We start from the raw sequence: 17,817 nt of genomic DNA, 5'->3' as shown, positions 1-17,817 counted from the left end.
TTGGCTCCAGCACCCCCGACAACCCTAATGAGGATAAAGCGGTGGACTCCTAGTGTAGGTACTGTCAGGACATCAGGCACATCCAATCTCTGCCACTAGATGGCGTTTATGCAACTACCCTATTGGCCTTGTAGGAAAAAGTGCGTATTTCTCTGCCAGGTCATTTTCTTCTTTTTTCACTCACTTAATTCTACCCTCAAAAATATACACACATATTTTTGGCTGAAGTTATAGGTTTATCGTGGAAAACAACCTTTAAATACTTTATGATCTAATTAAGCGTATCACAAAAGTCTGCATGCCACCTGATGGAATAGTGGTTTTATCTTGATTTCTTAGTTCATTTACTCCATTATCACTGTTCCAAGAAATTCATAATAATCATTTTTATATTCTTTGAGTAACTATCTTGTTCAAGGTCTCAACCAATGAAAAGGTGTCCTCCTACTCTAATATTCATGAATTGTCATTCGCCTTGGTCAAGCAGACAATTGAACTTTACATTTACCGAAGGAAAAAAAATAGTAGCTTTGTCAATAACACCTTCATGATCTAAGCTATTTTTGTTTCCTTATGCAAATAACTCAGGAATAATACATAAAATAGTAATTTGTGTTTCTCTGTAATGTGAGCTTTGTCAATAACACCTTCATGATCTAAGCTATTTTTGTTTCCTTATGCAAATAACTCAGGAATAATACATAAAATAGTAATTTGTGTTTCTCTGTAATGTGTCCTACCACACTGAAAGAATCATTGTGTCAATTTTTCTGACTAAGTATTCTACTTTTTAATTATGTACAGAACATTTTGAGCACTCTGAGAAACAAACAGAAAAAATAACTTACTGACTAATCAGGAATAAAAATGTTTGTGATAAAGTTGTCTGTGCTCCCACGACTTCACTGTAAATAACAAACCAAACTTCAGGAGCCCAAACATATAATGAAACTTAGATTTATGGGTTTACAAAGTACACTAAACTTTTAAATTCTTATACAGCATGACTTATAGAATGACTGAAGTTATTTGTGCATCCTTATGCAGCTTTAACATTAAGACTTAACATCAACAGGTTTACGTGCATCATTAAATAAAACATAAAAAATACATAGTACCAATGTTGGAATTAAAAAAAAAAGTTATTTAAAAACAGGTTAGACAAGCAATGAACAGAAAATGAATGATCCTTTAACTACTTCTACAGACATCATATAATTAAATTTGACACTTTCATAATATTTACAAAGAAAGCAGTTTGACTTTTTTGGAATGCAGTGAGCCACCCGGAACAAATAAGGAGTGTAACATGAAATATAGTGGAATAGCGGGGTCAGGCCTCAGACCTGACGCGAAATTCAAAAGCCAGTTTCAGTTCAGAAGTAGTTCAACAATATGCATAGTTATCAACCCAATCCGTTGACATTAAAGCATCTGATAACAAGGTCTGCCAGAAGAGACAACTTCCAAAGGGAAATTAAAACAACTAAAGTATGTACATCCAAACATAACAGAAAAAAACACACTATTATTACATTTCTTTGTTGCTTTTTGTTATTTCCGATATTTCGTTTCAAGCTCAAGTTTGTGTGTGCTGAGGTAACTCTTGGTTCTTTACTTGTGTTCCAGTCGTAGCAGCTGCTCTTTACCATTGATGGTTAGTGACCTCAGCTGGCCGTCCTCCTCCACCTCAATTCGCTCTTGACCATTCTCTATTATCCTGGAATGACCACAATAATCAAATCAAATCACCATTTTAAAGCCCGTGTGTACTCTGCCATTCATCCACCGACGATGCATATGTACTCTTGATGTGTTTATTTATTTTTTTTTTTTTTTACTTGTAATTTTTCAACACTTGTATTTTTCCTCCATTTGGTCATGTAGTTAATGCTGACTCAGCTCTTCTAGAAATTAGCAGATGTATCCATTGTGTTTATTGAACTAATAAAAAAAAATGTCCAGCAAAGTGTAGGGAGGTTTTCAAGCAATACACAACGCTACCGTGACAATTACAAAATAAAATACATGAAATGTATTGACGTTTTGGGGGATTAACTTGGATCTAGGTTTTGTATATTAGACCAGTAATATGCATATCAAAGGGTTTAGTAATCTAAGTCCGTATGTAGAGGTACCACTGTATTTGTAAATCGACTATGTTGCCTCACCAGCCAAGATGTATATCGATGTGATCATTCATACAAAACCAAAAGTATCACAAATGACTTGATGACACTATTATTAACTCCAGGACCTATTGAACATTTGTACAGAACTAAAAATATTAGATTAATGAAAGTAACTCAAAGTGAAACGCATTGCTGGAATTGAATGAAGGTTTACCTTTTAGTGGTGATCTTCCTGCCATTGATGATCTTGGTGGAAGTTGACACAGAACGAAAGTTACCCATGCCTCCTCCCCCGCCACCCCCAAAGGAGCTGCTCGAGAAAGAAGTGAAGCCGCCGCCTCCTAGACTGCCCATGGTTGCCATTTGGCCCATATGACCCATGTGACCCATCGTGCTCATGGTGCCAAACGAACCAAAGCCTAGACAAAAAATACAAACAACTCAGCAATAAAATTCATCACTGTTATTTCTTGTGTGTGTGTGTGTGTGTGTTTTTTTTTAATATATATATACCTGGATCAAAAGGTGAGAAGCCAGCACCAAAAGGAGGAAAACCTACAAAGCCCCCCAAAAACGAACCCCCTGTTCGGCTTCGATTTCCCCGACTCGAGTGCCGTCGGCCGCTGCCAAAAAAAGGGTCATCGTTAAACGGATCTGTACCTAGAATAAAATGAAGAGAGAAAGTAAGCAAAGATCTTTGAAGTCTACAATTTTCCATGAAAAAAAAATCAACTTGCCAAAAAAGTCTGCAAACGGGTCTCTGCCTCCAAAGAACTCCCGGAAGACATCTTCAGGGTTGCGGAATGTGAAGGGTTCTTGAAAATGATTTCCATTGTGGAAGTGGTTGCCTGAAAACAAATGCTTCAAATGTTTGTAACACATTTTTAGAAACCGATAATGTAAAAACTGCTGTGTCCATATGCCATTGTACTGCATTTTTTTAAGCTTCAGACCGGGTTATCAGAAAAGATCACAATACCTCTCCCTCGAGGGCCTGCTGTTAGTCCTTCTTTGCCATAAAGGTCATATGTGCTCCTCTTGTTGACTAAGAGAAAACAACACAGTTCACCAATTAGAAAAGAATTTCCATTAGAATCTACACCTGCCTCAAAGAAAAAAAATCAAGTCTACAATTGTATGCATTATCAAGATTCAAACGACAAAGGCATTACCATCAGAAAGGACTTCATAAGCTTCCGAGAGCTCTTTGAATTTCTTCTCAGCATCTTCTTTGTTTTCGGGATTTTTATCAGGGTGCCATCTCAGTGCCAGTTTTCTGTACCTGTGAAATGTCAGAGCGGAAATGTAAATATATTAGCTTTACAATTTGATCAATCTTTGTGGGGGATACCCCACTCGCATGCTTTGTTTGTTTACAGCTGTCATTTTGTCAGTTCAACTCTGCAGAGTAACATTTAAAACATTTTTTTTAAAGTCATTCCTTGTTTCTGGATGAATGAATAAAGAAAAAGAATGAATAAAGATAAAAGGTGAAAGTGAGTGTGAGCATTTTCAAAGCATTAACAACGTAACTTGAGACATTAAAGAAAAATTGGAAGTCAAGAAGCAACAACATTGTGATATAAATTCACTTCCCCACACAGTAAGCCGACAACACGTCATATCATTTTTTTTTTAAATAATCCAGATTCACCCAGTTAAAATCTACAAGTAAAAACTAAGATGAATTCATCAGGCCACACAAAAAAAAAGAAGAAAAAAGGAAGCAAATAAATTAAATTAATTAGCCCAGCCAGTTTTAGAGCTCCCCCAGGGCAGCCTAAAGATAATTTACTTAGATCTGGATCGTTGCTTAAAGTTACTTGAAAATTACTTTTCTCATGCCTGTAATTCATGTATAACACGACTAACAGGTGCAATGAGGTGTGGTTGGTGAAGAAGCCATGAGAAATTTAAGGATTGCAACATCATTCATGTTTTTGGGTTAATGGAGGCACATTCTGTTAGACCAGACATGTTTTGGGGTTAATGGAGGCACATTCTGTTAGACCAGACATTTTTTAGGTATGCAAAATGGATAGAATGCTGATTCAGAATGATGAATTAAATAAAAAGCCATTCATTAGGCATTAGTATAATTGTCTCCACATACAAATTGAGTGAATTTATGTTGCACGCTTCGTTTTATAGTTTATGTTGTAGACTTTTAATCTGATGCCGTCAAAACCTATAAACTTACGATTTCTTTATGTCATCTGCAGAAGCATCCTTCCGTACTCCTAGAATCTGGTAGTAGTCCCCCATAGTGAGGGGCTTGAGGAGCACGTCAATGGATTCAGAGGAACTTTACAGGGGAAAAGAATCTATATGGATCAGGTATTGAAAAATAAATATTAAAAAAAATCAACAATTGTCTGTATCAAAACACAGCATTTCAATTGTACTTTTGGACGTAATCCGGGACAACCAAATTTAGGGGCTAACTTACTTCACTTAATTAATATTTCCACGTTCTATTTGGACATATTCATATGGACACAAACTGATAACAAAGTAGTGTTATGAAATACAAGAAATGAAATACGCTCATCGTTGAGGCAAACATTCTAAGATGACATTATTTTTTAAAGAAAAAAAGAAGTCTAGCTTGCTTGTATTCAACCTGTCTTTTGAGTAAATTAACAAAGTTAATTTAGCAATATGGTCGTGATGCGGTTAGCTTCTAAGCTACTTGACGTCTAGTGGCTTAAAGCTAGCATAGCGCTGTAAACATCACCTCGGCACGCTATTCAACTCGTCTTACCTAAAACAGATTCAGCGATGTTTGACGTAAGTTGGGACGTAGATGTAATACAAAATTTCTTGTAAAACCTTCACTAAAGCTAAAAAGGTTGATTATTGCCACAGTATGCAGTTTCTTGGATTAGTCGCATCGTCCAGCTACTGCGTCTTCTTCACCTCAATCATTTATGCGGCAGCTTATTTCACTTCAATTAAAAACTCTGCCACCAACTGGACACAATGGGTATGGAAGGACAAAAAGGAAAATCTTGAAATTTGACTTATGGTTATGGAGTCAGTTTAGAATACCTATACACACGTGTGGTTTGCAATTTATTTTTAAAGGATAAAACTTGACAAGTTTAAATTCACCATCCAACAGAGCTATTCTCACAATTTTTGGTATTTTTATTTCCACTACATCAACTCATCCATGTTTAAAAAGCTGGATAAACAAAGTGTATACCAACAGCATTAACAATAACAATGAAATGTGATAAAAGAAATGCACAAAAAAATAAACCATCAAACAAAAGTACAAATAAATGTCCTATTTATTCAAATATATTTTTCCCTGTACGCATAAACACGTATTTTTTGCACGAATGTAAATTATATTGTGCATTTTAATTAGGTAGTTGCTTCATGGGACTGCAATTAAAGTTTTGAATAACAGCGAAAGCATGACTAAGCAATGGACTATTTATGGAAATAGTTTTTAAGATAGCAGAAATATTTTCTTACACTACACATTTCTAAAGACATCCCTCACTAACCCATACATTAGACTGAAAAGGTTTCAAGCAATTAATAATATTTTAGTTGATTACATGGAAAAATACATATATAATTAGTTGAAAGTGCAAAAAAGAAAAATAATGTGTTGGAAATAGTCCTAATCCTCCATTATTCTTTTGGATGAATTATACATTATTTGACAATCACATATTTATTATCTCCTCAAATGGCCTCCACATGGTGATTAAACAGGAAATGAACACGAAAACATCCGATTACTAGAGAAGTGACTATCTTGAGCAGAAAATCTTTTCTGAAAGAGTAAATGCTAACATTGTCTTTATTTAAGCAGCTTTGCAGTTGCCATGGAAGTCATGGTAGTCATGGTAGTCATGGTGATGGTGGGCACTTGGATGTCTTTAAAGATGGGTTGTGTGATGCCGCCGTAAGAGACTTTGTTCTCGCTGAGGGTTCCGATAATCATCTGCCGCATTTCCCTGCTGGCGTCGCCACGCACTGATAACAGCGCCTGGATATGCTCTTCCCTACAATGATTGTAAATCATTTAGCATTCAATACTTGCAGAAAAAGATTTATGTATTGAGCGGAGAAGCAAATTTGTGAAACTACAACATACGTAATCTGTTCACTTGTAAACGAGGGACAAAATGTTTACGTGCCTGATGTCAGGGTATTTGGAGACCAACGTAGAAACTTCCAGAAAGAGCAATGTCGGGTCAGTCAGCTTAAAGACTTCAGCAATAGCCCTGATGGCACCGCAAAGACGATCTGTGTCTTCTCCCTAATATAAAATAATCCTCAGTTAATATTATCACGCAAATGTCAGGAGCGCATTGTAAATCAAAGCACTTCGCTACAGTAGTATTATGAGAACGTACAGCGGCAAGTTTCCTGAAGAGGAACTTGAACTGTTCAGCTTCTTTGATCATTCTCTCTGCTCCTTCCCTCCTCTCATCCGCATTCCTGAAGGTGATCCTCTTTTGCATCACTGCCTTAATGTAGTCGACCACAACCCTGCGAAGGGCTTCATTTGTCATTTCCTGCACACAAGGCATAGGATGATGTATAATCATAACGAAAACTCGTTTACATGCAATGCCCTAAATCACATGTGTCAAAGTGGCGGCCCAGGGGCCAAATCTGGCCCGCCGCATCATTGTGTGTGGCCCGGGAAAGTAAAATATGAGAGCCGACTTTCTGTTTTAGGATCAAATTCAAATGAAGAGTATAGATGTATGTTAAATTTCCTGATTTTCCCCCTTTTAAATCAATAATTGTAATTTTTTAATCAATTTTTTCTGTGTTTTTAGTTCAAAAATCATTTTGTAAAATCTAAAAATATAATTAAAAAAGCTAAAATAAACATTGTTTTAGATCTATAAAAAACTGAATATTGAGGTCTTTTAATCCATTTATATAAAAAAAATCTAAATATTATATCTAAAATGGTCCGGCCCACATGAGATCTGGTCACCATGAATGTGGCCCACCAACCAAACTGGGTTTGACACCCCTGCCCTAAATACTGTAGAATTTAACAGTCAATCAAAAGGTTTTAGGTCTAAAAACAGACTCAAACGGGAGAAATGCAACTATATTTTAAGAGTAACAAACTAAAATACCAACTGCATTCAGTGGTTTATTCAGCTTTTGAATGTTATTTTGTTTTGAGCTTAACTTCTGAGAGGATAATAATAAAGAGCTACAAGATGTCGAGGACTGTACAGTTAATAAGGGGGAAAAACTCAGTGTATCATTCAGTTGAGGCCAGCAAACCTTCAAAGAGAGCAATTTCGGGAAACAAAAAGATGCCCTGCTATTTTAATAGCCATTTTAATAGCAGGGCATCTTTTTTGGTTTGAATTTCAAGTCCATGATTTCAGACGGTAAATCTAAGGAATGTGATTGCAGCAATTTATATTTTGCTCACCATTATGTAGTAATATTAAAGAGAAATTAAAGCCATTTTGGTGTACTAGAGAGAAAAGTAAATACAGTAATCCTTGATTATCGCATATTCACTTAGCGCGAAATCACTACTGTGTGATTTTTTCCCTGCTATTAATTATTTATTTAAAAATGATTAATTTATTTTTATTTTATTTTTTTAAAGTTGAAAATCCACGCTGAAACTCATAAGCGGAAGGCACTTTTTTTTACTAGGACTCAGCACTAAAGAAAAAAGAAAGTTATAATAGGGGTGACCCTACTTTGCGATTTTTTGATTATCACGGCCATGTCTAGTCTACATTAACCGTGATATTCGAGGGATTACTGTATTAAAAAATCCCCCTCTGAATTTTTTTAAAATCTACTTCCTTTGATGTCATGTTTAGGATTAATGATGGTTGCATTTATTATGTGGCTGAAAAAAATATTCAACACATACTGTACCAATTTCTCTAGACCTGTTCAATCAAGAAATTATTTAAATAGAGCACAAAAGGACATTAAGAAGATATTTGGTGGAGGTTAATATATGATGCAATTAATAAATTTCACGATGCCTACCCATTTCTCTAAAAATAACAATATTCGCAGAATTTTGGAAGTAGTTTAGGAGTCATATAATGTGGAGTTTTGACTCAAAACCATGTGACGAACGAGTTCCCCACAGAAAGACAAACATTTATTTCTTACTTGATTGAAGGGTTTCTTTATCTTATTAAAGTCATTAAAGTAGTCCTCCACTGTCACGCAGATTGTGTCCACCGCATAAGAGCCTGTCAGCCATTTTCTGGTAAGAAGCTCATTGAGGTGATGCTGCAAATGACAAGTTAATGTTGATATTTGAGCAATTGGATGTACGGTATTTGCCTGAAGTCGGAAACAAGCCACTTTGTGACTTCCGTCACGTAAAACGTGTCATCATCCTACCTCAAGGTCCAAGAAAACTTCATCTAAAAGGAATTGACAACCCTCCTTGGCCACCTCGTTGAGTGTCCTCTCTATGCTGGCATCACTATCAGACGGCCCAGAGGACTGAGAGTATTTTCTCTTTAGACTGTTGATGGACTCTCTGAACAAACATCGACAGGTGTTGAGCATAAATAGCCTGATATGACAGGTTTATTGGCAAAAGAAACAATCAAAAAAACTCGGCCTGCAAAATTAATTGTATTCCAATTTAATCGTGATCATGATTTTGGCTACCACGATTAAATGTTTGTCGGGAATCATTGCATTAAATACGCAGTATCTGCTCATTTCAAATAATAAATATGATTACAACAGATATAAAACAATAATTGTGATTACAACTTTGTTCATAAACATGCAGCTATAACAAACTGCTTTTAAAGTAGTTGTCATGCGACCTTCATTAATGGACAGCAAATATGCAGTTGTTTCAACTTCAAATTACATTCAACAAACATTGTCCGTCTAATCATCAATGGAATTAAGACTAATACTAAAGAATTAGAAAAGAATTAAATCTAGTTAGCTGGTAAGATAAATGCTTACTTGAATGTCTGGCAGTTATTTATGATGGCGATCATGTATTGTACGTAACACTGAGGCAACTGTCGATCTCTCAGGTGTTCCTCTTTGTAGCCCACAGCCTCTTCTTTGTACCTAAACACACACACATGCACACACACACACACACACACCAAGAATTGTTCAGTTTTTTATTTTCTTAAAAAAACACTATATCTATCCAAATCATTCATTTTTATCAAGGGATAGTCCCTGAGCTAGCTTGATAATGGATGCTGTGATAAAAAAAAATACCTCATGAGGAATGAAGACATTTGCTTGAGACAAAGTTTGAGAACCTGCTCCTTGAAGTCCTCGTCGATCTGTGCAGCTACTTGCAGGTTCTGTTCAAACATCTGACGAAACGTACAATGATCCAAGACAAATATTACAGGTCAAACATAACACATAAATCTGCTTGCCTGGTTTGTTTGATTCTGCCTATAAAAACAATGTGGAAGATGACAATTTTGGAAACATGTCATTATTCGATTAAAAACATTTTGTTTCCAATGATTGTTTCAAGTTGAGGACAATTGACAATTTCCAAGTATACTCACTGTAGATATTGGACAATTCTTCACTGCCATGTTTATCTTCAATAACTGAATATCATGTGTTAATAGTTTCCTGACTTAATGGTCAACTACCCAAACAAGTAAGATAGATTTTGAAAGAATATAATCTTACATAGTCATGTATAATTTTACATATTTGTTCATTTCTGTTCTCTTACTTCAATCTTATTCACAAAAGTAGCTGCTCCATTTTCTGTGAACAATTGAAATGTTGTCCTCGTGATAAGATGACATAGAAATTTGTTGTTTACTTTTCACCATCGGCAAGTACCATATTTGCCGCACTATAAAGCGCACCATCAATAGATTGCCCATTTTAAAAAACATTTTCATATTTAAGGCGCATCGCATTATAAAGGTGAAGTCGACATAGTAAAAGTAGTGTTTGGCTGTTACGTTATGCATCCACTAGATGAAGCTGCACAAAAGGGAATGTCAATTTTAACCAATACTGATCCATATAGTATTGAATATATTCTTATGAGACAAGCACGAGATTTAAAGCGTCACCATGAAGTGTACACATAAATAATCAATAAATAAGTCGTCAACATAATAAGTAGTCAACATAAATAAGTAGTCAACATAAATAAGTAGTCAACATAAATAAGTAGTCAACATGAATAAGTAGTCAACATGAATAAGTCGTCTCATAAATAAGTACTAGTCAAGTACAAAAAGTGGTTAGCAGGCTATGGAGTTTTAGTGCAAGTACAAGATAAGAAATTATAGTCTAGATTAGGTCCTCCAAGGTGCAGAACTCAAGTTGAGTATGGTGACGGCTTTTGGGAAGAAACTGTCCTTGAGTCTGTTTGTTTTGGCTGTTATGGTCCTGCAGCGCCTGCCAGAGGGCAGCAGGTTGAAGAGGTGGAAGCTGTGTATGTGTATTGTCTTTATGATGCTCTTTGCCCTTCTTAGGCACCGGGATTTGTAGATGGTGGACAGGGTAGGTAGAGGGTAGTTGATGATATGGCTAATCTGATTATAAAGCGCACCGTCGTCTTTTGAGAAACTTTAAGTCTTCATGGTGTGCCTTATATTGCGGAAAATATGGTATTTTTTCACTGCGTACGTACTTCCTAATATTCTTGAGAAGGTATTGGACAAATACAATGTCAAAAATATATATTTGATTTGATATATGTTACCTGGAAGACAATGGCAGGCAGTGTGGTTTGGTAGTATCCATCTTGATCAGCTTCAGGCTCTGTTTCTTTCTGCCAGTCCTTTTTATCTGTTTCAAGGGCTTTTCTCAGCCAGCCAGTAATATTAGACTGGAAAGATGAAAAGTAAAAATCTCATGAGAGGCAATAAGAAATAAATATGCAATTCATACCGTATTTTCCAGACTATAAGTGGCATTTTTTTTAAATAGTTTGGCCGGGGTGCGACTTATGTGTGAAATTATTCACACATTATTATATCACTTCACATGTTAGTTTTACACTGAACCGGTGAGGGTGCCTAAGCTTGTGTTGATAATTTCAACATTGGTGGTTGTTGGACTTTTGGCTTATCCCCTTGGGGTCGCCACGGCGAACCCATAGTATAGGTTCACTTTCCCCATAGTGAGTTAAATAAAAATGCATTGAATGCCTGTTAGAGCTTACTGTGAAAGTCTGGACATATTTGCTGAGGAGGTCATCCACTACATACTGAGGTAAAAGTGGCTCAAGCTGGTTGATGTCACACTCAGCACTAAGCTCTGGATGGCCCATCATCTCTACACTAAAACACAAACAGAAGCAAAATGACTTTTTGAATCTGGCAACCATTAAAATGTTCATTGAATAAACAGTCAAAAACATACTATTGGCATTATGCGTATGGTGCTGTAAAAAAATATTCACACCCTTTGAACTTTTTCTGACTGTCATCATGAACCTGAATACATTTTCTAACAAACCGTTTGTATATGCTTATGTGATTTGGATTGTATAAAAGAATCCAAGCTTTGAAATGAGGAAGCTAAAACCTTAAACAAGTGAATCCTAGCAGAAACAATCTTGCTTAATCAAGTAAAAAGGTCAAATTCCAGTTTCCCAATGTGTTATTGTGGCGAGACAATTTAATAATAGCTGATATTGCCCGGAAGTAGGCAATATAGCTATAGTCAAAGATGCTTAAATGTTAGTTAAAAGTAATTTTTAGCCAATCAAATCCGTATATCACGTATTGGCCTCCGCTGTCAATGTCTAAATACACACTTTATTGGACCAAGGAAATGAAGACCACTTTTTTCTGTGTCTCAAATGGAGAAAGGAGAAAGAGAGACAGGATGCACCGACCGGTTGTTGGTTTTGGGGCATTTTAAGATTTCTTGTTAACTCATTGGCAGAATTTATTTAGGAACTAAATGCAACATTGGCCCTGTGGAGACTTTTGAGATTCTAAAAATTGCAGTTTTGTATGTTTAGAAGGACAGTAGTACCTTTTGTAGGTATTAAGGACCCAGGTTAACATGGACACTATCTCATTTGCCTCCAAGTCCTCGGATGCGAGTTCTTTGACACGAGTTGAAACAGCATTGTGGTAAAGGCTGAAAAATCTGGGGGGAAAATAAATAAATAAATATGAATATGAAACAGCTTTCAGTCATCCAAATGTGCACTTAGTTTCTATTTCTGGCAATCTTAAAAGTAATTCATGTTCTATTTTAATCTGTGGGTAATAAAAGTTATGGCACAGTGCGTAGAGAATAACAGGTGAGAGGAGAATGGGATACCTGTTGAAGGTGTCGTAATGTGGAGGAAAGCACTGAACCATGAGGTTCCTGACAATAATAAGGTCATCTAAAACATATTTTCTAGTTATCTCCAGGAGACGAACAAGCCACATTTTATCAGCTTCTCTGGTCACTGACTGGGTGCCCTCAATTCGGGTGCTGACAGTCCCTTCCAATACCTGCGTTAGAAACAAAAATATATTTTTTATAAGAGGGAATAACAAAACATTACAGATAAAAAAGAGGAGGGCACAAAAAGTCAAAAGCTTATGAAATCTTCATTTTTTTTTAACTTGTTTACACCTGTGTAACTATAGTTTTTTTTGGGGGGACAACAGAGAAGACTTTCACAAAGAATAAAGTAGAATGGCATTCATGATGACATTAGTTCTACTCACCTCAAACATTCTGTCTTTCCATTTTTTGGGACGTCCAGGTGGGATGAAGCCTGTCTGTTTTTTCCGGTCAACCATCCGCCGGTCAATCTTCTCCTCACGCTCAATGATACGAACCACTGATACCAGCATAGTAGGATCACGGCGGACTGTAACCATGGCCCTCTGCAGAACCATCCATAACTGTTTGGCAAGCTCATCAGATAACTGCTGAACCTGCAAGAAAAGAAAACGGCGGTTGGTACATTTGGTAATAAAACTTGAGGATACTGAATTAAAGATGAAATACAATGTTACCTGCACTTACAAATGCTCTAACATACAAAATTTCAGGTTGCAAAGCACCTTAATATGTAAATTATTGTTTCGAGATACAATAATCTATCCAAGTGCCGTAAGATCGAAGGAGACATAGCATGTAAATATAACATAGAAATGCTGCATAATTTTCAACAGACTTCACTTTCAACATACTGTGTACCAAGTAGATTAGATTAGAATTTTATTTCATCCCGTATTGGGGATATTTCCTTGGTTGCAGTAGCAAGACAGACACACAAGACATTGTAGACCTAGGTGGAAAAAAAAAATGGATCCACAAATAGGAAGTCCACAAGGTGCAGACTGAGACTATGTATTATGTTCTGTAAATATAACATGGAAAGGCTGCATTATTTTCCCCAGACTTCACTTTCTACATAGTGCATACTCAGTAGTTGAACTCCTTCATTCCGCAACACCCATGTCCAAATTTAAAACTCTGCAGACAGGGTGCCGCTGCGGACCCAACAGCCCTTGCACCCGCGAATGGACCACGAGGAGCATGACGAGGCCACATAGAACCATGAGAATGACGAGCGAGAGAAAGAGAAAGCGAGCAAAAGAGAGATTTGATCTAGACCAGAGTTGGGCACCCCTGAGCTAGACCAAGCCCTTCCGCGATTGATTGCATGTTTGAACTGAGGTGCGTTTGGTCTTATTTTTGTTTGGTTCGGTGTTGTGGCGTCATTTTAATGGCTTCAAAAATTGTTTTGTTAGATTTTTTGCTCTCTTTTGCATGCATACAGATTGAAATGGCTTCAAAAACAGTTTTGTAATACTATTTTTGCTCTTTTTTGCATGAATACATATTTCATATAAAAGTATAATTTTTAAAAGTTTTATAGTGGGTAGTATTAAAGATTATAGAATGATTATGCTAATTCAATGTAAAATATGCCTCTAGTTATGAAATAAACTTCTGGAAGCAATTAATTTCGTAAGTAGAGGTACCACTGGCAACTTTAAACATGCACGTTCTAATCAACAAATGTGGTCATAAAAAGACAACTGTCAAACCTACATCTTCAAAGTATATGACAATAAGACGCATGTCATTGGTGTTCTTGCTGTCCATACGGTATTGCTCGTACATGAGGTCATCTCTGGAGCTCTCCAGCTCGATCAGTTTTCTGTGGGCCTGAAGCAGCTCTGCCTGCTCTATCAGCTGTTGCGTGTCCGCCACAATCTCTGGGACTGTGACGAGAGATAATGTTGTTTTATAATGTTCATATATTTCACACAAGATGATGTAAAGTTGCTTTTTAGCATATTTAAGTGAGAGAACAGGGTTAAACATCCGCTATCTTCCATTCTATTTTTGTATCAAACTTCAGCTGGAAACGTACGTATTTCTTACCAGAGAAAATGTTTTTAAGGTTTTCCACAGCAGAAGCCAGCTGACTATGTTGAACTACAGCATCTTTGACATCTTTCAGGCTCTCTATCGTGTTGATGCTTTGCTTCCAGTCTTTGCTCACATCAGTCAGCGAACTCTGGATGTCCTTTACATCAAGCAGGGCACTGTGCAGCTGAGTTAGTCCAGTGCGAACACCATCCAGCTGAGACTGGATTGCTGCCTGAGCAACATAAATAACAACCATGAATATCAGTTTCATTTGAATCAAAATACAGTACAATCGCTTAAGTTCAGTGTTTCTAAAATTTATGGAATACCCAGACTGGCCAAACCTTCATATGTCACGCTTGTTTACTTGAATGGGAGACAGGTGGCTAAATTCAGTGGCATGCAAACGTTTAGACACCCGGGATAAGCATAAACCTTTTCATGTCACGATACCGCAAATTACCGATGTTAAATTTGAGTAGTAGACACGCATATCCAGGTCTAATTACTGCCCAGGCTTGTTTAATCAAGGAATCCAACCATTCCGACAGATTAAAAAACAATGAAAACTCATCACCTTGAGCCTTGCTTCGACAGAAGCTTTTTTTCTGGCCTCTCTTCTTCTGTACTGCTCCACTTTATCCAACTGGTCCGATCTCTGCAGCATTCCGGCCACACGCTGGACTGCTGTAGCAACCGCCTCACGGCTTGTCTCCTCCATTCTGATGCTCAGTGGTACAACGTTGTTTCCATAGGCTTCTTGCAATCACACTAGAGGGAGAATACAGTATAGTTATCACGTTGTTCTTCTAAAAAAAATAAAACAAAAAAAGGAATATTTCTGATTACTTTGAAAACATCAGCCATTTAAAAATGGATAGCCAGTATGCTATCCTATAATGAATGTAGTTTAAGATGCTATTTCTCCAAACAGTATTTTGTATTGCAGGTCTACATCTACCACCTTATTAAATCTTATGGCAGTGGCTCCTTAGCTGGTAACCGGTCAAATAATCCCGGGGGCTATTTAGCCGGTAACCGGTCAAATAGCCTATATGGCCCCATATGGCTATTTAGCCGGTAAGAATTCTGTGTGGGGTAAATAGTAAAAAACTACGGCTACGGAGCCACTGCCTAGATAACAGTCATTAAATCCCTATTCACCTAATGTTAAAATCTATCAATTGGCAATAACACATCAAATTTCAATAAGATTGGTTGAATGGTTTAGAAAATCCACTATTCACTCAATGTGAAATAATAGTCATTAAATCCCTATTCACCTAATGCTAAAATCTATCAAAATAACACATCAAATTTTAATAAGATTGGTTGAATCGTTTAGAAAAAGGTGTTACTTTCATGTAGACTATCTGTTTCTACTCATACTGGACTAACACTTATAGGTGTTACTTTCATGTAGACTAATTGCTTCTACTCACATGAAGGTGTTACTTTCATGAAGACTATCTGTTTCTACTCACAATGTAATCCATTATCTGATCACATTGACATTAATAAACTACGACGATATTTCAAAAGCGATGCATGGAGGCTGCTACAAGAAGTGTACCTCACAAGAAAAGAAATAATTGTGTACTTGTGAAACTCCTGTGGCAATGACCTCCAAAGTAAGCCATCATTTGTATGTGATGCTTGTCTTCATTGGCATCACTTGGGGTGTGTTGAGAGGAAAACCAAACCAAAGACAAAATGTGTGTAATGACAACAGAATTGTGTTTTATTGCCATTGTTGTTCTGTAGGCAATGTTTCTTGTAACATGTGTAATGACAACAGAATTGTGTTTTGTTGCCATTGTTGTGCATGTTTATGTGTGCTTTTGTTAATAAATGTATGCCATAAAAGTTGAGAGTTATCTTTATATAAAGGTCCTTATCAATTATCACATTAAGGAAATAAACCTTATAAAATGTAGTTTCTTACTATTTACCCCACACAGAATTCTTACCGGCTAAATAGCCATATGGGGCCATAAAGGCTATTTGACCGGTTACCGGCTAAATAGCCCCTGGGACTATTTGACCGGTTACCGGCTAAGGAGCCACTGCCAAATCTTATAAAATTTATACATCATAACAATGTAGAGATATACTTTGCAGACATAAAGTGATGCATAATATTTTTCAATGAAGCATTCTATTAATGGAGAGAATATTTGGTGGGAAAAAGTGCGATATTACTGTTAACAGAAAATGTAGTTTGTTTAGATTTAAATAGTTGAGATCCAACGTTGAGGCTATTCACGGTATTTTGGTCACCAACGCGTCTACAAAAAACAATACAATTTGTTTATTCCCCTGATATTATTTTTTGTAAAGCCAGTAGCATTTTGATGTCTTAATTTTAAAAGATGTTCAGCTAAAGACCGACTAAAAGACGATAAATATCTAGTATAAAGCCTAGCAATGAAAAGAACAAAAAAATGCTTACACTTCGGTCCTAAGGATTCATTGCTGGAAACAACAAGCAGATCATATATTCGGAAACAAAGTAACTAGTTTAAATACCTTTCTAGGTTGTGTTATTGTAGTTGTAGGTATAATATATATAACTCTAGATATCTAATGCGCCCTGTAAAGTAATAACGGCAGAATTAGTCACTCGTCGTCCATTTTGGGTCAGAGCCACCCGATAAACACATTATGGTCAACAGAGCCTGTACTCTGACTACTATACAGTAGTTGCTCAATTTTTTAACCAATTCTCAAATTCCTCTTTTTTTCATAAATGTAGCATATATACTTAAAATATAATATAATTACATATTTCAATAAAAAAATATTTTAATAATATTTTTGCAACAATCAGCCTGAGTTATTGCTAGGCTAATGTTGAAAAAAAATATATAAACTAAACTGTTTGTAAATCCAGAAATACGCTAATTAGAAGAATTTGGCATAGAAAATCAGTCACCTTACGTTCGTTGCACGAGAACCCACTAGCAGTATTCGGGCGCAAGATGGCCGCAATTTATCTACACCGTCCAATCTGCCTTTAGATATCCATAAATGTGATATCTATGCATGTCCGCTTTTTATTCTTTTGTTGGATTTGCCTGCATATGACATAAAAAATATATATATCGCTGCCGTCTGATGGGTTCGCCCTACCTAAATTCCACGCTGTTGTCCCCGTTAACGTCAAGCCAGACAATATGATCATATTTAATAAAATTGAATTGAATTTCCCCATCCACAAGACCGGATGGTGCCAAATAGAAATGATGATGTGCTACAGTTTAATACTTGTTAAAATGCCAGGTTGTGTTGTGTTGTGTAGTTTTAGATCCCCTGTGGCGAGTTGTCTTCTGTTATTTAT

The 17,817-nt window shown here is 36.4% G+C and overlaps 2 protein-coding genes across 5 annotated transcripts; both read right to left on the bottom strand.

Annotated features, from left to right (window-relative positions):
* Nucleotides 1–941: 941 nt before the first annotated feature.
* dnajb6a (DnaJ heat shock protein family (Hsp40) member B6a) lies at nt 942–5,070 on the bottom strand. Of its 2 annotated transcripts, none has more exons than XM_077616223.1 (8): nt 4,897–5,070; nt 4,333–4,456; nt 3,305–3,414; nt 3,112–3,177; nt 2,870–2,980; nt 2,646–2,792; nt 2,347–2,551; nt 942–1,720 (listed from the first exon to the last, which is right to left on the bottom strand). In XM_077616223.1, the coding sequence occupies exons 2-8, from the start codon at nt 4,395–4,397 to the stop codon at nt 1,615–1,617; spliced, it is 810 nt and encodes a 269-aa protein (XP_077472349.1). In that variant the 5' UTR covers nt 4,398–4,456; nt 4,897–5,070; the 3' UTR covers nt 942–1,614. The 2 variants fall into 2 exon arrangements, with proteins under 2 accessions (XP_077472349.1, XP_077472350.1); XM_077616224.1 differs by having other exon boundaries at nt 4,333–4,437.
* A 118-nt stretch (nt 5,071–5,188) lies between these two features.
* exoc3 (exocyst complex component 3) lies at nt 5,189–17,799 on the bottom strand. Of its 3 annotated transcripts, none has more exons than XM_077615290.1 (16): nt 17,610–17,799; nt 15,055–15,248; nt 14,490–14,709; nt 14,154–14,326; nt 12,815–13,027; nt 12,417–12,595; nt 12,123–12,239; nt 11,302–11,419; nt 10,840–10,965; nt 9,369–9,469; nt 9,099–9,209; nt 8,511–8,652; nt 8,274–8,396; nt 6,512–6,673; nt 6,293–6,414; nt 5,189–6,157 (listed from the first exon to the last, which is right to left on the bottom strand). In XM_077615290.1, exons 2-16 carry the CDS (start codon nt 15,196–15,198, stop codon nt 5,953–5,955), a joined length of 2,256 nt encoding a protein of 751 aa, XP_077471416.1. In that variant the 5' UTR covers nt 15,199–15,248; nt 17,610–17,799; the 3' UTR covers nt 5,189–5,952. The 3 variants fall into 3 exon arrangements, with proteins under 3 accessions (XP_077471416.1, XP_077471417.1, XP_077471415.1); XM_077615291.1 differs by lacking the exon at nt 17,610–17,799 and adding an exon at nt 17,007–17,111; XM_077615289.1 differs by lacking the exon at nt 17,610–17,799 and adding an exon at nt 16,930–17,062.
* Nucleotides 17,800–17,817: the final 18 nt, after the last annotated feature.

The sequence above is a fragment of the Stigmatopora argus genome, chromosome 12 (assembly GCF_051989625.1).
Source record: "Stigmatopora argus isolate UIUO_Sarg chromosome 12, RoL_Sarg_1.0, whole genome shotgun sequence".
Classification (NCBI taxonomy): domain Eukaryota; kingdom Metazoa; phylum Chordata; class Actinopteri; order Syngnathiformes; family Syngnathidae; genus Stigmatopora; species Stigmatopora argus.
This window is presented reverse-complemented; position numbering and strand designations above follow the sequence as displayed.